This window comes from Pipistrellus hanaki, assembly GCF_964339955.1.
Source record: "Pipistrellus hanaki genome assembly, chromosome: 16".
Taxonomy (NCBI): domain Eukaryota; kingdom Metazoa; phylum Chordata; class Mammalia; order Chiroptera; family Vespertilionidae; genus Pipistrellus; species Pipistrellus hanaki.
In genome coordinates, this window is record NC_140518.1 from 26,947,358 (window position 1) to 26,968,722 (window position 21,365).

General features: G+C 56.6%; 1 protein-coding gene across 3 annotated transcripts in view; it reads left to right on the plus strand.

Moving 5' to 3' along the window:
• The first annotated feature begins 238 nt into the window (after positions 1-238).
• The window catches only part of RHBDL3 (rhomboid like 3), a 53,112-nt gene continuing 31,985 nt past the window's right edge, over positions 239-21,365 (plus strand). Inside the window, exons 1-3 of one of the 3 annotated variants that reach the window (XM_084862771.1) lie at positions 241-774; positions 2,172-2,195; positions 17,941-18,099. In XM_084862771.1, coding sequence (XP_084718897.1) covers positions 664-774; positions 2,172-2,195; positions 17,941-18,099 — 294 coding nt within the window. In that variant the 5' untranslated portion in view covers positions 241-663. Of the gene's footprint in view, positions 775-2,171; positions 2,196-17,940; positions 18,100-20,529; positions 20,597-21,365 lie in introns of those variants that run through there. The other 2 variants (XM_084862773.1, XM_084862772.1) reach the window with 2 other exon arrangements.

Consider the following 21,365-nt stretch of genomic DNA (forward strand, 5'->3'; position numbering starts at 1 on the left):
TTGCCAACTTAGTGAAACGTCCTGCCTCCCTTCCCGCATCCACTGCCTCCAACGAACCGTTAGCCCGGAGGGTCTAGGGCAGCGGGCCCCGCACTGGGACTCGGCCCCGGCTCGGTGCAGAGGGGAACCGGACCCGGGGAAGAGGGAGGGGTGGAGGCGGGCGGTGAGGGGCCCAGGGACGGCGCAGCCCCATCCCCGCCCCGGGAGGTGCAGCCACGGCCAGCCAAGCCCGCCGCAGCCCTCCGCCCTCCCGCGCCGCGGCGCTCTCACCCGTTCGGCCCGGGCGGCGGCGGCCCGGGAGGGGGGGGGGAGGTGGGCGCCGCGGCCCCCGAGCAGCCCCGCCCCCGCCCGCGGGGAGGAGGAGACTCGGGCGCGGAGCGGGGGCGCGGGAGCCGGGCAGGGAGCGCGGGCAGCCGGGCGCTGGGCCGGCCCAAGGGCGCCCTCGCTTCGGAGCCCGGAGCGGGGCCGAGCGGAGGCCGGCGGAGAAGTTTGCGGCCGCGGCGGGCGCTCCGGGCGGCGCGGGGCCATGCGGGCGGGGGCGGGCGCGGAGGCGGCGCGGCGCGCACCGAGCCCCCGGAGCGGCGCGGCCGCCGCGGCGCAAAGTTAGCCCGGCGCCCGGGACGGAGCCGCAGCCGCCGCCGCCCCCGGGGGCCCCGCTCCGGCATGGGCGAGCACCCCAGCCCGGGCCCCGCGGTGGCCGCCGGCGCCGAGGCGGAGCGCATCGAGGAGCTGGGACCCGAGGCCGACGCGCGGCCGCCGGCGGCGCCCGAGGACGTGAGTGCCCCCTCCCCTGCCTGCGCGGGCAAACTTTCTGGGGGGCGCTCGGAGGAGAGCTGCCCCGGCTCCCCTCCACCGGGCAAACTTGCAGGAGGGGGCGGGGGGACCGGTCTCCCCAAAAGCGCGAGAGCCACCCCCACCCCCACCCCCACCCCCACCCCCGGGCTCCCGCGGCTTCCCTGCGGGACGCAGCCCTTCCCCGCGGCTGGTGCAGTGCCCGGGACGCGGCGTTTTCCCGCAGAGGCGGCCGCGTCACGGCGGTGACTCCCCCCTCCCCTCCCACTCGCGACCTGCGGGTTCTCCGGGCCCGGGGAGGGGGGGGCGCCGCAGGGTCCCCGGAACCCGGCTCCGCTGGCCGGTCGGAGGACCCCCTGGTTCGCCCTCGGATCAGCCCCCGCCGGCACCTGCGGTGTCTGATTGAAATGCAAGCCGGCTCGGTCCCCGCTCCGGGAGGAGGGGAGGAGTGCGGGAGCCCGGCGCTCCAGAAGGGGGCCCCGGAGTCCGGGGCGCGTCGCACCAGGACGGTCCCCGGCGGCGGGGTTGCGGAGGGGCTTCCCCAAGGGCTTCCCCGCATCTGCAGCTCTAGCCCCCCTTCCCTGGGTCCCGGGGGGGGGGGGAGGGGGTCCTGGGAACTGGGGTTCCCTAAGCTTCTCCCTCCGAGGTTAACCTGCACCTAGAGAGGCAGACCTTTGGCCCTGCCCAGACTCTCAGGGTGGGGGATACGGAAGTGAAGCCAGGTCCCCCTCCAACCTACCAAACCTAAGCAGAAAGTCTGGGGGGGCGGGGGGAGCGTAACACCTCCCCTCCCTTTGGCTCCTGTAGTTAAACCTCTCATTGCTTTTGGCCCCAAAGCCCTGGTAGAATCCCACATCCTCACCCCGGACTCAGCCTGGAAGGGACTGGGTCAATTTCAGCACCTGGGGAGCCCCTTCCAACCCGCAGCGGCTGGGGGGGGGGGTCTCTGCCCCCAGCGGGTGGAGGCCTCTGCCGCTGGTCTGATGGAGGGCACCTGGGTATGCATTCCCGGGCTGGGGAGCAGAAGGGAATGCAAGAGTCCCAGTTTCTAGAAGTTGTTGGAGGCCCTTGGGCAGAGTCCCACGCCTTTAGCCTTTATTGGGTCATCCTTGCGAATCCCCCTTGTTCTGCGCATCCCTGTGCCTGGCCGCCTGGGAAAGAGGGACAGTCCGCCCCTCCCCCCCAGCTCCCTCCCTTTGCTCAGTACCGACTCACCTGGGAAGCTCTTCCCAGGTTTTCTCTGGTCCCTCGTGGTGGGCCCCTGAGCCTGGGGGGCAGCTGGGAGGCTGTCAGAAATATGAGGGGCTCCAGGAGCCTTGGTGATAAGTGTTTCTTTCTCTCCTCTTCCTCCTCTCCTGCATGGCCTTCCTCTCTGCCAGCACTGGAAAGTCCTGTTTGATCAGGTATGTGAGCAGTTACATTCCCCCCTCTTCCTTCCAACCCTCCCCCAAATCAGAGAACTGGGGGTGGTGATGGGGGTGGGGGTGTGGCCTAATGCATCGCTGGGGCTGAAGACACTGCTCCCCCGGATTCTGGAGGTGGGGGCTCCCCTGAGACATCCTCCCCTCCCTTCGGTCCTCCTCTCAGCTCACGCCATCAGAGCTGGGTCTGCACTCGGTAGAGACGCACTCGGTAGAGACTGGACAGTACCTATTGGAAGTCAGGGGTGGTGTCTGTATTGTAGTTGGGCCTGGGGAGGTGGGAGAAAGCCTTAGGTGAAGTCCCCTCTTCTTCCCTCACTCACTATCCAAGCCCTGTGGCCACCAGTGAGGTCCAATCCCTGCCATCCTTGGAGCGTGACTCACAGCACGGGCTCTTTGGAAAGCTGACTGATTTCCTGGCAGGAACGGAGGGAGGGTGTAGGGGAAATAGTATGTGATTGCTTACAATGCCTGGAGTCCAGGCGTGGGAATGGAATGGGGTTGGGGATGCCAACTTGGAAACCCAGCGATGGACAGCTGACCTCCAGCCAGGAGATGGTTCTCTTGGCTCGGTACTCGTGTTGGGTGCTGTTATGACTGTCCTCCTCCCGCTTCGTCCCATGAAGCAGCAGGAGAGGAGGCCGGGGGAACAGTGAGCACCGCAGTCCTGGGGTGACGGTGACTGTGCCATGAACTTTGTGCGGGGAGATATTTTGTCAGCGAGGGAGATAGAGCTGAAAAGGTAGCTCGGACCAGGCCATGTCCTGTTGGAGGCAGGGGAAGCCTCTGAACGTTTTTTAGCAGGTTTGTTATGGGATCCAAGCCCTGGGCTGGGAAGATTCTGCGTGACAGTGGAGGTGGGAGGCGGGGGACTGCAGGGGTGAGTGACACTACAAGGAGCCTGCTGCCGTGCATGGACCCAGGCACTGACTTGGAGGAAGACAGTAAGAATGGAAGGGAAGCCGAAACCTGTTTGGCTCAGTGGATGGAGTGTCGGCCTGTGGCATGAAAGGTCCCGGGTTCGATTCCGGTCAAGGGCATGTATCTTGGTTGCAGGCACATCCCCAGTAGGGGGTGTGCAAGAGACAGCTGACCGATGATTCTCTCTCATTGATGTTTCTAACTCTCTGTCCCTCTCTCTTCCTCTCTGTATAAAAAATTAATAAAGTATATTAAAATAAAATAAAAAAAAAGAATGGAAGGGAAGAGGGACATGGCCATAAGAGACTTGGCAGATCTCAGTAGACTGAATAGATGAGGTGAACCTCATATATATACCTGACATTCTGAATCCGTGGGGAAAGGGAAAGTCAGGGTTGGGATTGGGAGGAGTGGGTTGGCACAAAGGACAATTTTGGTTTGGGACAAGTTCAGTTGGAAGAGCCGGCTCAATGCAGATGCCCAGGTGGGAGCAAAGACATGAAATTGCAGCTTGAAAGACATGGCGGGCCTGGTGTGGGGGGGGGGGGGTAGGGGGTGCCATCCACGTTAACACGAGGCCTGGCTGTGGTTTGGGGAGTGTGTAGTAGCTCCTGTCCCTGTGGGGAGCACGTGTCTTCCTCTGCTCCTACGTGCCACCCACTCTCCCTCCGGCTCCTAAGAGCACAGCAGCTGCTGGCCTGATGCCCTGAGGCGGGAGAGAGCCGCTTGCTGCCACTCGTCCCCGACCAGCAAGCTGCCAGCCCTTCACACTTCTTGTCAGATTTAGAATCAGAACCTGGAACACCGCGTATCGTTCTGTGCGGCTCTGTCTGTGTCTTTCTCATTTGATGAATGTCCTTTGCTGGTCCCTGGGTGTGTGTTTACACTTTAAAGTAGGGGTGTCAAACTCAATCAGAGAAGGGGCCAAAATCTAAAATCCAGCCTAAATCGCGGGCCGAATGGTTTACTGAACAGTCATAAACTGACAATGTCATAAACTGACAGCGGAGTGCAGTGATGACAGCGCAGTGCGGGCCACATTGCAAGGCCTGGCGGGCTGGATTTGGCCCGAGGGCCTTGTGTTTGACATATGTGCTTTAAAGCAAACTTATTTGGATGGATGGGGGAAATCTTTCAGAAGAAGGACTTTGGAACTGGAGGGAGCAGGGGGAATGGGTCAATGGGTCGTACCTGATATTAGTGGGTGGTCCATGCAATTCCGTTTCTGCCGCTGGAGGGAGGTCCTGAGTGTCAGAAAGACCATCCCCCTGCTTCCGGGAAGGCCCACCCAGGAACCATTCTGGACAGGCACCGTTATCCTAGGAAAGAGAGTCCCAAAACATAACTCTGGGCAAACAATTGTTTCCTCACAAGTTCTGCCTGTCTACTCCCATCCCTCACGTGGCACTGGGGGCCCATGTTTGTCGTCCTTCCTAACGGTGCTTTTTTTACATTTTTAAAAATATATTTTTATTGATTTCAAAGAGGAAGGGAGAAGGAGGGAGATAGAAACATCAATGATGAGAGAGAATCGCTGATGGGCTGCCTCTTGCACACCTCACGCTGGGGATCGAGCCCACAACCTAGGCATGTGCCCTGACCTGGAATCCACATGACTCCTGGTTCATAGGTCAATGCTGAGCCACGCCAGCTGGGCCTGTCAGTGCTTTGTGTGGAAGGACAGGGTTTGACCTCTGGCATATATGCAGTCCCTCTGCATTCGTCCCCTTGCTTTGCAAAGCTAACCCTGGGCCACCCCCCTGGTAGGGCTACGTGAAGAGCAGGTCTGAAGCCTCACAAACGGACACCGGCTTCAGAAGGACGCCAGGTCACTCAGAGCGCTGACGCGTTTTGTCCTTCCCGCCTCTTCCTCGGGGCCCGCTGAAAGGTAGGGTTTGGTGAGGGTGCACTCGGTGCCCTTAGGAAAGAACGTTGACTAGGGATTGCCGTCTCATAGACAGCCCCAGCAGGTCAACCTCTGGTGAGTGTGGGGGAGGGGTGGGCTCACACCACACCTGTCTGAGCTCCTGCAAGCTGATGTGGCCCTACAGTTCATGTCTCAGAGGTCAGTGGGATGGGAGCTGGCCAATCAGTTCTCCTTCCCTCCTGGATCACGGGGATACCAGTGGTCAGCTGGTTTCAAACGAGGATCTGCTGGGACCTTCTTCCAGGTGTTAGGAATGGGGTTGAGCCAGTTCCTCTATGCTGTCTCGTTCTGCAGCACATAGAGTAGCTTTGACTCAGCATGAAACTAATTGGACCTCCAAGGCTGCAAGCCATGACCTTGGCCCTCTGGTCTGAAAGGCTGGAAACCCTGACCTTGGCCTTTTTGGTCTTATGTGGTCACCCATCCACTAGATGGCCAGAATGCCCTTTGTGGGAGCTGGAGGTGAAGGAAACAAGTGAGCACAGACCCTTGGGAGTTTATCCAGTTGCCCCCCCCCCCGCCCCCGGCATTCTGGGCATTTGTCTGGCCTCCTCAAGCTGGCTTACTGCATGATATCCATCCTCACCCCTTCCTCAGTTTTTCCCATCGATCCCGGAAGTTACAGCAGTCAGGAAGCCTGAAGATCATCACCCCCTCCCCACTACCTCCCACATGTCCCATTTTTTTGTTTCCTGTTTTAACTTCTGCTTGAAAGAATTGTCTTCTCATATCCTTGGGATCTTAATGATTCTCTTAAATACTAGATTTTTAATGATTTATTTAAACAGATTTATTGATCTGTTGTTATCACTAGAGGCCCAGTGCACGGATTCGTGCACTGAGGGGGGGGTAAGGGTGTCCTTCCACTCCTGCTGCGCCCTCTTGCAGTCCAAAGCTCTTGTGGCCCAGGACCCCTGGCTCCTTACAGCCCACCTGCAGTGGATGTGGGAGAGGCTCCCACCACCGCAGCTGTGCTTACCAGCCATGAGCCTAGCCTCTGGCTAAGCAACACTCCCCCTGTGGGAGCACACTGACCACTAGGGGGCAGTTCCTGCATTGAGCGCCTGCCTCCTGGGGGTCAGTGAGTATCATAGCGACTGGTGGTTCCACTGTTCAATTTGCAATTAAGGGTTTTATTATATAGGATGATTAAAAAAATGTCTTATTTTTCTAGAGTTGAATCTGTTGGGCTTTTGCTTCATAATTCCTCCTATTGCTTCGGGCCTGAGACAGTTTTTATCCCTTTTCAGATTTCATAAATATATGCTGCTATTTCTTACTACTATGATTTAGAAAAAAATATTATCTAACCCTTTATTCTATCCAGATCTTATTCCTGTTCAGTTACACCAACATCACCTATTAAGAAACACTTTCTGGCCCGGCTGGCATGGCTCAGTGGTTGAGTGTCGGTTCATAAACCAGGAGGTCAGGGTTCAGTTTCCAGTCAAGGCATAGGCCCAGGTTGTGGGCTTGATCCCCAGTGAGGGGCATGCAGGAGGCAGCTGATCAATGATTCTCTCTCATCCTTGATGTCTCTCTCTCTCTGTCTCTCCCTCCCTCCCTCCCTCCCTTCCTCCCTCCCTCCCTCCTTCCTCCCTTCTTCTCTGAAATCATTAAAAATATAATTTAAAAAAACTTCCTGCCCTGGCCAGTGTTGCTAAGTGGTTAGAGTGTCAGCCCAATCACTGAAGGGTTTCAGGTTTGATTTCTGGTCGAGGGCATATACCTGGGCTGCAGGTTCAAGCGCAGTTCAGGAAGAAACCAATTGATGTGTCTCTTTCACACTGATGTTTCTCTCTCTCCCCGTTTCCTTACCTCGCTCCCTTCCACTCTCTAAAACTCAATGGGAAAAAAATATTCTCAGGTTAGAATTTTTAAAAAAAGAAGAAACACTTCCTTTATACATTGTTTGAGAAGTGTTATCATTTGGAAAATTTCTTTAGGTGGTTGGCAATATTTCAGGTTTTTCTCTGTTCCACTGATATTTACAATTTCACTCAGGTAATGTACCCTTTAGTTATTGCTTTATATGTGCCCGTAGCTTTCCTCTGAGCTCCTCTTTTTAAGGTTATTCTTTGATAGTCTTACTCCCAGTCACTTCCTGAACTCTAGGGAGGTGCCCTCAAGGATCCAAGGTCAAATAGCCGGGCAGGGGCAGATGTGAGATCAGAGCCCGGTTAATCCCTAAAGGGCTTCTGGGACTGGAAAACCATTTCCAGGTTACCCTTAAAAAGGCTTTCAAGATCTGCAAATGTTTAATGAACAGAAGGTTTCGTAACAGAGCTCTGTTAATTTACACAACACAATTGCTTTCAGGCTCAAATAAGCAAGAGGGAAAAGGGAGAAATGAAAGTGACTTGATTGTGTTTCTCTTTTTTTTTCCTTCCCATGGGGAGCATGCATTTCCCAGACACCTCAAAGAGACCCCCAACTTTGCTGATCTCCCAGAAGGAAAGTGGGCAGTATTAATTATACATATATATATATATGTATATGAATATGTATATATTTTTGTGTGTGTGGTGGTGGCATAATTAATATATAAATTAGTAAAACCCTAATATGCAAATAGACCAAACAGGAGAACAGCCAAACAATCAGTCGCTATGACGTATGTTGACCACGAGGGGGGCGCACGCGGAATATGGCGGGCGGGGGCCCTGGCAGGATGGTGGAGCAGGTGAGCAGGGGCACCAGACCACGGCAGGGCGCAGTTCTGTCATTGGGGCTTGAGCCTCTGGTGGTTACTGAAAATTCTTTGCTCCTGCGCGCTGAGGTCCTGCCAAGCACTTGCACCTGCTGCCTGCGCCAGCACCACTCACACCCACTGCTGGCGCCCGGCGCAGGCCCTGATCACTCAGTACCACCAGCAGGTGCGAGCGGTGGCTGCCAGCCTCAGTCTCCCCTCAGGGCTTCTCTACCTCCCCCTGTTCCTGGTCAGTAGGTGTGAGTGGGGCCGGCGCCATTAGCGAGTGGGAGTGGTGGCAGCAGGAGCAGGGCTGCTGGCAGACAGGGGCTGGGGAGGGGACGTGGGGGGACCTTGGGAGGGCCAGTGCAGAGGATGGGTCAGGACCCACCCCTGTGCCCACTGCAGCCTCTCGGCCCACAGTTCCTTCCAAGGTGCACTGGGCCCCTAGTGCAAATTATAAATGTGTAACTACCAGAGCACGGTGCTGCTTAGATGGGCTGCCCGGGACAGAACCCTGGATTTGGAGTCAGGTCGGCCTGAGTTCAGGCCTTCCTGACTTTGTGATGGGGAGCAAATGACATCAGCTCTCTGAGCCCCAATTTCCTCCCCTTACATGGAGACGATCATCTTTCACTCAAGGGGTGACTGGGAATTAAGAGGAAGCTGAAACTCTCTTCCCAGTGCCTGATAACCAGCAGCCAGCCCCGCACACCCACTTCCCCCTCTCCCTGCCTGCTGCTCCCCTGGGACTCCTGCGTCATGGCCGTGACTCGCCTTCAGTCCCCAGGCAGCCGGGACATGTGACAACTGGCCCTGGGTGAGTCAGCATGGGCATTATTACTGCTGCTCTCCGAGACCCCACAGGCCTGGCTTTGAGTCACAGCCCCCAGCTGTCATCTCAGAGTCCAAACCTCCAAGGGCTTCTGTGGGGACAGGACTCCGAAGGAGGAGAAGCAGGGTGGGGAGGGACGGCCTGGTGGAAAGGTGGCCCTCTCCCCCCATTGCCCACCCAACCCCAACTTCCTGTATTCTAGGGGAAGTCTGAGCTCTTCTTCCCCCCCGAGGCCCAGGTGTGGAAAGAGCTGGGGAGCCCGAGCGTCCAGCTGCTCAGCCTGAATTCAGGTCAGGATGCTTGATTCTCTGCTGAAGGAAGGGGGTTCTCGCCTCTCCCCTTCTGGGAGAAGCCCCTTGAGAGGGATGAGCTGCCTCCCTGCGGACTCCCCATGTGGCTGGAAGAACAGAAATAATGCAGCTGGGAACAGGCCAGGTGGTGCCCCGTTCTACTCTCCGGGAGTGCCTTTGGGCAAGTCACCGATCTCTGCCCACCTCAGTTTCTGTATCTGTTAAATGGGACTAATCACATTTACTGTAGGATTGGTGTGAGAGTAGAAGTGATACAATACACGCCCTAGCCGGGTTGGCTCAGTGGACAGGTTTGGCGTAGTGGACAGAGCGTCAGCCTGTGGACCAAAGGGTCCCAGGTTCAATTCCAGTCCCTCTGTTGCAGGCTCCTTCCTCACATCAGTGTTTCTCTCACATCAGTGTTTCTCTCTGTCTTTCCCTCTCTCTTCCACTCTCTCTAAAAATTAATGGAGTGCTCACTTCGGCAGCACATATACTAAAATTGGAATGATCCAGAGAAGATTAGCATGGCCCCTGTGCAAGGATGACACGCAAATTCGTGAAGCGTTCCATATTTTAAAAATAAATAAATTTTTTAAAAAATAAAAATTAATGGAAAAATATCCTCGGGTGAGGATTTAAAAAAATAAAAATACTTGTGAAAGTATTTCTGAATGAGAGGGAAAGTCAGGGAAGTGGTTTTCTCTCAGAGGTGAATTACCATCCTCATTGGCAGGGAAGGGAAACGGGAAGAGAAAGGGGCTCGTCCCCTAACCTCGCCTCCTGACCCCGGCAGCTGCAGGCCTGGACGCCATTTGTGGGGCTGTAAATATCCGTGAATGGGCCGGAGTTCCCTGTGGGCTCTGGCTGTTGGGTGGGACGCTCTGCTGAGCCATAAACCCCTGGGCAGCCTCGTTAATGCTGCTCTGCTCAGAAGCCGGCTAATGAGGCCAGGAGCCAGCAGATGAGGCTCAGGGACCCCCCCACCCCAAGTGAGGAGGACAGCTGCCTGCACCATGCCCTGTCCCAGCACACATGCCCCGGGGTCATTTCCTAAGGCTGGTTCTGGTTCTGGTTCTGGTTCTGGCCCGATAGACAGAGGAGAGAGAGTGTGGCTGCGGACCGGAGACTTCCGAGGCTCTAGGTCCCAGCCTTTCCAGACCCAAGACTCCTTTCCCACGATGGGGTCTGTGTTTGGGGTCCTTGTAAGTGCCCACACCCCTCATTCAGATCGAGGGCCTCTCTAGGGACAGGGAGAGGGTCCTCCCAGGAGAGAGGGGAGGATTCAAGTGTTGGGAGCTGGGACCAGATGTGTCGTCGTCCTGGAAGTGCAGTTTGGGTACATCCCACAGGATGGAGAGACATAAAACAGAGGTGTTCCTTTCTCTCCGGCCTCTCTGCTGCCGGGTAAACTCTAAAGCCTTGGCCGGGCTGGCTGGCCTGTGGCGGGAGGGGAGATGGTGCCGCTGTCCTGGGTGCTGAGCAGGCAGATCCCAGCCGGTGCGGGCTGTTCCCTGGGAGCCGATCAGCGGCCCATTCGGCCAGTCCAGGGAGTGGGGCAGGGCAGCCGCTGATTCCTCGGCCTCTCCTGGGCCGGCATTCCCCTCCACCCTCTGGCTGGGACCTCACTTTGCTGGAGTTGGGGTCTAACTTTGCCGGAGGAGCCCAGACAGTGTCAGCTGCCGTGAGGCCTGAGCCACTAGCAGGGGTCTTCAAACTACGGCCCGCGGGCCACATGCGGCCCGCAGAGGAGTCTGATCCAGCCCGCCAGGTTTTTTGGGCAGTGAGCGCAGCCGAGGTGTTACAGTAGGAATTAGTAGTTCATATAGTCCGGCCCTCCAGCTCTCTGAGAGACCGTGATCTGGCCCCCACTTAAAAAAGTTTGAGGACCCCTGCCTAGGGAGACTGAGACGGAGGCTGTTTTGGAACCACCAGCCACGGGTGGGGGAACGCCTCTACAGTGGACACGTGCGTTTCCCCAGAGTTTGAAAAAAATACTGTGATCCAATGCGTTTGGGAAATGCTGGGCTGAGCAAAATCAGACGGGTTTTTCCCCATTGCAAACCTTCCACGGCCCTTGGTTTGATTTCTGCATCATGCCCTTCCAAGAGGGTTTCTCAAACTTACGGAGCCACACAACCCTTATTTCTTGCACCTTCTTGAGCCTGGTGTTCCACAAAACACACATTGGGAAACCCTGCGCCAGTTGTACTTCATATAACTGAACAGGGCAGAGGAAAACAAGGAAGAGCGAGGCTGGAACCCCAACCCCCAAGGAGGAACCCTGAACTGCCTTCATTTTGAGCAGTGACTTGCTTTGTGACTAACGTTGAGCTGGTTTCTTTTTTTTTTTTTTTTCCTTTTTTTTTTCTTAATATGTATTTTATTGATTTTTTACAGAGAGGAAGGGAGAGGGATAGACAGAAACATCAATGAGAGAGAAACATGGACCAGCTGCCTCCTGCACACCCCCCCCACTGGGGATGTGCCCGCAACCAAGATACATGCCCTTGACCGGAATCAAACCTGGGACCCTTCAGTCTGCAGGCTGATACTCTATCCACTGAGCCAAACCGGTTTCGGCAAGCTAGTTTCTTTTGCCTTCTGCTCTTGTGTGTCCACCCATAGCAGGAGCGTGATGCCTGGCGTGTAGTCGGTTCCTAGGAAGTATCTGTGACATGAACGAACGAGAGAATTGAACTGGGGTCCCCCGAGCTCTTTAGCTGCAGCGCCCTAAGGATGGGGCGGTGCAGCCTCTGGGCCCCTGCACCTGGGTGTCCGTCCCATCTGCATGTCCCGCTGTCCACACTTGGCCATCTCGGCTCTCCATGCCCCGTTTTTCTCCCCTGCGAGATGGAGCCCACCATAGCATCTACCTCATAGGACTGTTGAGGAGGTTGAATGGAGGGACTCCATACTTTACCATCCAGATTGGGGCCATTTTGAGCAGGATAGGGTCCCTGTGAATAATCGCGCTTGGACATGAGGGACGAGCAAGGACCGTCCCAGGCCCACCGGGACGCAGGGTGAGGCGAGGGTGCGATGAGGCGGTGCCTGTTGTCCAGCGGGGGTTCCGTACATCCAGCGCCGCCTGTGCTGCCCGACCAGGTGGCATGCAGGAGGCCAGCACACAGAACGCTCACAGTGGGGCTGCCCTTGCTGGGAGGGGGCTGCTCGGACCCCTTTTCCACTCCTCTGCACCTCAGAGGTCCCGCAGCCCCCAGAACCCTGCAGAGTGGCTCGAAAACTCCCTGGTTTGGGGTTGAGGAGGGTCCTCCTGGGAGACAGAAGGAAATTCATGGGCAGACATGGAGTAGTCCTGGACATGCAGTGTGTGCAGATCACACACAGGATGGATTCTTTCAGCCCTCCCGGACCAGGGCTTAGGGTCCCCTGACCTGCTGCCCCTCTCCCCAGGGTCACCAGGTGACAGCACAGACCTCACTGGGCCCCTGGTCCTAATTCCAAATTTCCCATCACCCCTGCCTGAGCAAGGATGCAGAATAGATCAGCCACCCCTGTGGGTGGATGGGCCCCCTACACTCCCTGGAGAAGGCAGAGCTTCTACCACTCGGTCGATGGGGAAGCGGAGGCAGTGTGCCTAGGGATCTGCCCCAGATGGCACAGCGCGGGAGGAGGGGCTCCTGGGGCTCCTTCACTCCTTGCCCCAGAGAAGGCGAAAGAGCCCAAAGGGGCAGTAGTTCAGAGGGAGCCCTAGCCGGTTTGGCTTAGTGCAGTGTTTCCCAAACTTTTGACATATGTGTACCCCTCTATAATTTTCGTAACGCTGAGTACCTCGTACTCATGAGAACGTAGAATTAGGCGCAGCTAAACACGGTGCAGTGCATATCCCCACCCAACTCCGGTGCAACTCGTACCCCCACCAAACTCTTCCCGCACCCCTGGGGGTACGTGTACCACACTTTGGGAAACACTGGTAGTGGATAGAGTGTCAGCCTGCAGACGGAAAGGTCCCAGGTTCGATTCCAGACAAGGGCACATGCCTGGGTTATGGGCTGGATCCCCAATAGGGGGCCTGTAGGAGGCAGCCGACCAATGATTCTCATCATTGATGTTTCTAGCTCTCTCTCTCTCCCTCTCCCTTCCTCTCGGAAGTCAGTAATGACAATAATGCAGAGGGATGCCGGGACTGGTTTGGCTCAGTGGATTGAGCGTCGGCCTGGGGACTGAAAGGTCCCGGGTTCGATTCCGGTCAAGGGCATGTACCTTGGTTGCGGGCGCATCCCCAGTAGGGGGTGTGCAAGAGGCAGCTGATTGATGATTCTCTCTCATTGATGTTTCTAACTCTCTATCCCTCTCTCTTCCTCTCTGTGAAAAATCAATAAAATATATTTTTTTTAAAATAATAATGCAGAGGGAATTCGGCGGGTCCTTTCCCCAGCCTAGGTCATACGTGCACTAGGAAGGGGTCCGGGTGGGAGTCGGGATGCAGGCACAGACTGTGTGAGGCCCCAGGCTGGGAAAACTGGCGACTGAGAGGATTAAGGGGGCAGAGGGCTGGGTGCTGGCGGGATTAAAGTCCTCTGGAGCCTCTCCCCACAGCAGCTCTTTTCAAGGCTGAGGCAGGTGGGTGGGAGCAGTGGGGATGGCCCCTCGCTGTCTGCCGGGCCAGCATCTCCTCCCCTCCCCCGGCTGAATGTGGGCTTGGCCTCCCCCCACTCCACAGCACTGAGCCCCATTCAGGAGGCATCTGTCAGAATGCTCCCCACTCCTGACTCCCCGCCGGGCCCCTGCCTGCGGTCCATTCACAGCCTCATTCACCAGTCCCAGTCAGGCTGCCTCCAACCCTCGGCCCAGACTCATCCCTGAGAGCGTCCTGATGCCAGAAGTGGGTGAATGCAGGGCCTGGGACTCCCGGGACAGAGAGCTTTGGGGCCTGGGACTCCCGGGACAGAGAGCTTTGGGGCCTGGAGTGCACTGTCAACAAAGAAATTTCATTCGCAGGGTTTGTATCCCCAAACGCTCCCTCCAAGCCACGGGGCTGGTATGTCCTCGTCACCCATAGCTGGCCTGGCAGGAAGAGTGCTCCCTGCTTTGCCGTGAATGGGGCAGTGGGAGCTGGACATCGAGTCCGTGTGGCCCTGGGTCCCGGAGAGCGCTGGCCTGTGTTTGTGCCAGCCCACCATGACCCGAGGGGATGTGGCCCTGCCTGACAGACAGGTGGTCGTGGCTCCAGCAGGCTACCCGAAAGCACACAAAGCGGTTAGTGGCAGCGACAAGAATGGGATTTTGCTTTGCTCCTTGCAGCCCCTTAAGAAGCTCTGAGCTGCCTTCCTGGGCTGCCACCTCCTTCCTTTACACATCCTCTCCCAGGCTTTCTCTGAGTCTCTTCTCCCTTCGTCTCCCTCTCTCGGCCTCCCACCTGCCCTGTGCCCCATGCCCACGGTCAGCCTCTGCTCTTGTCCTCATCGTCCCTGGTTCTTGGTAAGGAGGGGGGCGGGGGGGGGGGAATTGGAAGGTGCTCTCTGTACATTTGTGGGGCCCAGGCAGCCACCCCACCCTTGCCTCTCCCTCCCCACTAGTCAGCCCCCTGCATCCCTGAGGCCTCGTTATTAGGTTAGTGATGACCCCATTGTCTGGCCTGTCTGGCCCTGGCACTGAAAGGTAGGGTTTTGGCAGAGAAGGGAGGCTGGGCCTGATTCCAGCTCATCCTCTGCAGTCTGGAGCCTGTAATGTGCTTGGGGCAGGCCTGGCAGGCCTCGTGGGGGGCGGGGGCTTGGGGAGCCCTAGGGCAGCCCCTGTCACTAGGACAACAGCAGGGAGCCCTCCCTGGAGGGGAGAGGGGAGGGAGCAGGTGGTCCTTTGTCTGGAGCTGGAATGAAGAAGAAAGGCCCTTGTCTGATCTCAGCCCCTCCACCCCACTGCCTCCCTCCCCCCTACCCCCCCACACACACGTCTAAAGGCAGCCTTGAGAAGGGGTTGGTATCTCTGCTTCCATGAAATGCAAGGCCCTTGGGCTTCCTCCCCCTCCGCCGAGGCAGGAGACTCCATGCTGTGTGCAGACCACTGCCCCCTGCAGTTCACAGGGGCTGGGAGCGGAGGATGGATTTTCCCAGGACTCAGGCCTGCTTCTGAGCCCCGCTGTCACCCCCATCAGCCCACCCCGCTTGGGAGCCGTGTGGAGCCAGGCCGGGCTGGCCAGTGAGACCCCAGGCTGGCTAAGGAGGCCCTCCCTGGCCACACTGCCACTTTGCCTCTCCAAGCTTTACTTTCCTGCCTGAGCAATACGGAAGTCAGAACTGTTAATTTTTAAAAATATATATATTTTGTTATTGATTTCAGAGAGGAAGGGCGAGGGAGAGAGAGTGAGAGAGAAACATCAATGATGAGAGAACCATTAATCAGCTGCCTCCTACACACCCCCCACCCCCGGGGATCAAGCCCACAGCCCAGGCATGTGCCCTGACCTGGAATCAAACCATGGCCTCCTGGTTCATAGGCCCATGCTCAAGCACTGAGCCACGCCAGGCTGGCAGACCTGTTGCTTTTTGAGGCTCCTTCCTGCCTTAAAAGTCTCTGTTTAGAGCGGGCCTGTGAGACTCCTAGGGCCCCCCCCCCCCCCCCCCCCCCCGGTTCAGCGCTCACCTCTATGATCCTTAATTTTGCTTCTGAGCAGCAGGGCAGCTCTGGGGATGGTGAGGGGGCAGGGGGAGGGCTTGAAGGTCATTGGCGGCCAGTGGTGAATAGAGGCAGCACTAACTGCCTGGGTGTGGAACCCTGGCCCTGCTGGCTGCTGGCCCTGTGCTCCTTTCCCTGTGCCTCTGTTCCCTCATCTGTAATATGGGGATAATGGGAGGACCTATTTCATACAGTTGTTGTAGGAAGTCCAAGAAATTATACATATAACGTGCTTACAACTGTATTTGACCCCATGAAATCACTCAACACATATTAAGTATGTTTCCTCTTTTCTTTTAAATTGATTTTAGAGAGAAAAGCATCGATTTGTTGTTCCACTCACTTAGACATTCATTGGTTGTTTGTTGAATGTGCCCTGACCAGGAGACTGGACCTGCCACCTCGGCATTCAGTCTAACCAATTGAGTGATGTGTCCAGGGCCCATATATATATATATAATTAAATATATTTTATTGATTTTTACAGAGAGGAAGAGAGAGCTAGAAACATCAGTGAGAGAGAAACATCGACCAGCTGCCTCCTGCACACCCCCTACTGGGGATGTGCCCGCAACCAATGTACATGCCCTTGACCGGAATTGAACCTGGGACCTTTCAGTCTGCAGGCCGACGCTCTATCCACTGAGCCAAACCGGTTTCGGGTAGATATTTTTATTCTTAAAGGTCTTTACGGGGCTGGGGTAGTGGAGTTTTCCGACATGCTCTATCGTGTGAACCACTTTGGTGTCAGCTCTGAAAGCTGGTGTTTGGGGCTGAGGGTGGGGACCCACGCTGTTAGGTAGGCCTCCTCAGGCAGGTCGTCTCGCTGAGTTCTGAGAGGACTGAACTAGCTATGTCTGTGGCTCTTGGCTGTTTCTCCTGGATCGCCTGAGAAATGCTGCCCCGAGAACCAGCCTCCCTAAGGTGGTCTCCATTGACCTTATCTAGAAAAGGGAGAAACATGGATCTGGTCTTCTGGGTTTTCTCTCTCTCTCTCTCTCTCTCTCTCTCTCTCTCTCTCTCTCTCTCTCTCTCTCTCCACACACACACACACACACACACACACACATCGCAGAGTCTGATTGCCTTCAACAACCTCAGTAACCCATGCAGCATCTCCAGGATGCAGTGAGCTGGTGTGGGGAAGTGCTTGTGAGCAGGCAAGCTCTCAGCAGGCTTGGCCTCAGTTCCTAGCAGGGTGGGTGCTGGGGGGGAGGTGTCTGGGGGAACACTGGGATGGGTTTTTTGAGGAAAGGGGGGCTGTGGAAGAGGGGCAGAAAGCTTATGGGTTCTCCGGGAGAGATGAATAAAATCCTTTTCTAACTGAACTGATGAGACCGTCCTTGGAAAATTAGCACCCACCTCTTCATCCGGGGCTCCCCTGTGCGTTCACCAAACAAAACTTTATTGAGTGCCTCCGCGGGCTCGATGCTAAGCAGGGGGATCTGTGGTGACGCTGCCGTGGGGGGACCAGTAAGGAGTTGAAAGTAGATGATTACAGAGCTGTACGGGGCGGGGGCTGGAGGTCTGTCCGAGGGGCAGACATGTCTAAGAGGAGCCTGTATGGAGAGGGGACGTCCAATGAGCTGGGAAGGGTGAGGCGGAGGCTCTCAGGGAGATGAGGGAGCAAGGAATCCTGGGCGGAGGGATCCCTGTGCTACAGAGGGCAAATGGGTGATGCCAACAAACAAACAGAGCACAGAGAGCCTCGCAGGGGTCTTCAAACTACGGCCTGCGGGCCACATGCGGCCCGCAGAGGAGTCTGATCCTGCCCGCCAGGTTTTTTGGGCAGTGAGCGCAGCCGAGGTGTTACAGTAGGAATTAGTAGTTCATATAGTCCGGCCCTCCAGCTCTCTGAGGGACCGTGATCTGGCCCCCACTTTAAAAAGTTTGAGGACCCCTGGGTGTCTTTGGGGAGCCCTGCTCTGGCCTGTTGGGGGGGTGGTGGGGGAGAGAAGAAGAAGGAGGAGGGGTAGTTTGACATGGAGGGAGCCAGCAGCCACACGCAGGGTTGGCAGGCTGTGCTCCCTGCTCCCAGGCCTCAGCATTCCCCACGGGAGTCCCTCTGGCCCGGGCCCCAGAAGTTCCTCCTCTTCCTCTGCTCGTCTCCTTTTCATTCCTGCTTTCCTCTTGCCTAGAGTCAGACGTAAGGCAGAAAGAAGGAGATTTAACCTCTCTGAGCCTCAGAGTCCTTATCCACACACCAGACGCTCCGGTTAGTGGACCTAGAAGGTCTCCAGGGCCTTCCAGGATTTTACGTGACTGTCCACGCCTTTGTTTGGATGTTTCCCTCGGGGGCCTGGGAGACATCCCAGCACCGCCCCGGCCCCGTGTTGATGAAGATGGGGTACCTCTGGTAGAGCCGAGAAGGGGCGAGAGCCCACTCACACGCCCCTCCCCCTGGCTTGTCTGCGCTTCTCCTGTAGTGTGACCCCGGGAACACCGGCTACATCAGCTCCGGCAAGTTCCGCAGCCTCCTGGAGAGCCACAGCGCCCAGCTGGACCCGCACAAACGGGAGGTGCTCCTGGCCCTGGCCGACAGCCACACCGATGGGCAGATCTGCTACCAGGACTTTGCCAACCTGGTGAGCGCTCTGGGGCCCTTGCTGTTGGGAGGGGCCTGTCCAGGGGTTGTGGGTTAGTCGACCCTTTTGGACAATGAAAGGGATCTCTGGGGTTTCTCTTTGCCTCTCAGCTCCGCCTTCTCATCCTCTGAGAAGCCGCTGGCAATTCCAGCCCCTCCTGTTGTGGCAGCGAAGTGGCTGCCACCGTTCCAGCCCTCACACCCTCAGCCTCACCGTGCAGGAGAGGAGAGGGACTCCTGGTGGTAGCTCCCACACAAGGGATTTATTTCCTCCCTTCCACGGGCCCAGACAGGGTCAGTGGGGAGGTGTTGACTGACTCCAACCAATCAGGTCCCACCTCTGGGGCTGGACGTGGGCTCCATGCAATCGAAACCAAGTGCTGGGAGAGGGAGGCAGGAGGCCATTGGCAGGAGAGAAGCAGGGGAGCAGGTGTGGGGAGGGTCAGGCCAGAGCTCTCCAGGAACAGTGGGGCACAGGAGCTCATCAGACCTGCTGGCAGACACCCTGGCTTGTTGGGGGGACTGGGGACAGGGAGCCCACGAATCCTGCCCACTGCTCTAAGAGTAAGGACTCCCTCCTCACTGCGGGTCACTGCTCTGTTACTACTGGGGTGAGATTGGAATGGGGTTCAGTGGGATTAGGCAGGAAGCATTTACCTGCCACGGGATGGTTGGAATATCAGTAGACTCTACATGAACCATCAGGATGAATCCAAGGCTGGAGTCTGACCTTGATTTCCCTATTGAAATGGGTGGGGACAGTCACCTCCCTTCTGTCACGCAGGGAGGGGTGAGACAGTGTTCTCTCTCTGTCACCCACTGGTGTCAGTGATGGGGAGCCAGTCCTGTGCCAGGTGGGCTCTCACTGTGGGTACCGGCTTCGGACTTGCTTGTATTGCCTCTCGGCAGAGGGCCTGCCTTTGCCCAGTGGTTTCAGGGAGCAGCGGTCGGGCTTTGGGGTTCTCCTGCTGTTCAGAATGGACCCAGGGAGCAGGCCTTGTAGAGGGCAGGGGTCAGAGCTGAGCTACAGGGGGAGGGGCCGCCGGGATTCATGGGGCAGGCGGGGGCGGTGAGCCCTGGGACTGAGTCCGGCTGGGCCACCAAAGACCAGGCCACGGGCTTGAGCTGGCACAGGCTCCTCCACCGCCCAGCGCAAGCACGTCTGCTGCAGCCCCTGCTCAGACCCGGGCAGCGGGAGGGCCCGGCTGGGGTCCTCTGTGAATTCCCAGCCGCAGGGGACTTGTCGCTGTGGGGATTTCTGTCAGTTCGGAGCTGGAGTGGCCAGCTGGAGCCTGGATTCATGTGAGCAGGGCTGCCCTGGGGACCAGGACTAAGAGGAGGTCACCAGCAGGGAAGCCCTGGGGAGAGCAGGGGGCTCAGAGCCTGGAGTCAGGCAGACCTGGGTCCCTCTTCTGGCTCTGCCCGGGCCACTCAGTGGGAAAGATCTTCTGGGCCTGGACTTTACCTCCTTCGGGGTCGTTGCAAGCATTCAACAAGGTGAAATATATGGAAGACTTCGTTGTCTGTAGTATTCTGCCTCCTTCGTGAGCCCTTCCTCGTAAACCCCCTGCAGTGCTTTGCCAGGTGTCTCTGTCTCTCTCTCTCTCTCTCTCTCTCTCTCTCTCTCTCTCTCTCCCTCTCTTTTAAAAATACATTTTATTTATTTTTTTATAGAGAGGAAGGAAAAGGGATAGAGAGTTAGAAACATCGATGAGAGAGAAACATCCATCAGCTGCCTCCTGCACACCTCCTACTAGGGATGTGCCCTTGACCAGAATCGAACCTGGGACCTTTCAGTCTATAGGCTGAAGCTCTATTCACTGAGCCAAACCGGTTAGGGCAACCAGGTCTTTCTTGATTGATATTGATTGATTGATTGATTGATTGAAGAGAGAGAAACATGGACCTGCTGTTCCACGTATCTATGCATTCATTGGTTGATTCTTATATGTGCCCTGTCTGGGGATTGAACCCGCAACCTTAGCTTATGGGGACGATGCTCCAACCAAGTAACCTACCCGGCCAGGGCGCCAGACTTCTCTTCTGGCACAGACCACATGACGTTACAGCAGAGAGGCCAAGGTTGTCACGTGAGGGCCTGCAGGTTGTGTTCTGTACGGGATGCCTGGCAGAGGCGGGAGTGGGGCCTGGAATCTGGCATGGGCTTTGTTCCCCAGGCCCGGAAGGGGTGCATCCACCTGGAGGGAGAGGATCCCTATCTACTTGGCAGGAAAGTGCCAATTAGCTGGCTTCCAGAGGCAGGCAGATCTGGATGTGAATCCTGACTCTGAGTTCCTAACGATGGGTCTCTGAGAAATTACTCTCCAAGCTCTGGTCCCCATCTTTATGGCGTGGGGATAACCCTAGGCACCAAATAACGAAGATGGCACCCTCTTTTGCTGCTGTTTACACACCTGTCTCTCCTTATAAGTTCCGTGAGGCCCAAGACCATGGTTTCTCCTGCGCCCAATACAGTGCTAGGCACACCAAGCGTGCAGGTGAGTGGTGAGTATGTGCTCACCGTGCTTCTGTCCTCAGTGCTGAGCCGGACCCCACCCGGGTCGTCAGGGGGTGACTGCGGGTGTGTTTGTGAGTGTGCATGCAGGGCACGCCCATGTGCATATTCACACTCAGAGATTGGAAGAGAGGATGGTAAGTGTGGCTACAAAGTACCTCATGCTGGGATCCTGTCTGGGGCTTACCGTGTGCCTGAGCACCAAGCCCTGCCTGCAAGTAAAGAATCCTGAGCCCGGAGGAAGGACCAGACCCAAGCTTTGTAGGTGTGGAGCGGAGGAGAAGAGGGAATTCCCTTTGGAAGGGCTTCCTCTGGGAAGGCCTGCTGCGGCTTTAAGCCAGATTTTATTTTATTTATTAAAAATATATTTTATTGCCAAAACCGGTTTGGCTCAGTGGATAGAGCGTCGGCCTGCGGACAGAAAGGTCCCGGGTTCGATTCCGGTCAAGGGCATGTACTTGGTTGCGGGCACATCCCCAGTAGGGGGTGTGCAAGAGGCAGCTGATCGATGATTCTCTCTCATCGGTTTCTGACTCTCTATCCCTCTCTTTCCTCTCTATAAAAAATCAATAAAATATATTTTTAAATATATATATATTTAAAAATATATTTATTTTGTTGATTTTTCACAGAGAGGAAGGGAGAAGAGAGGGAGAGTCAGAAACATCTATGAGAGAAAAACATCAATCAGCTGCCTCCTGCACACCCCCCACCGGGGATGTGCCCGCCACCAAGGCACATGCCACCAAGGC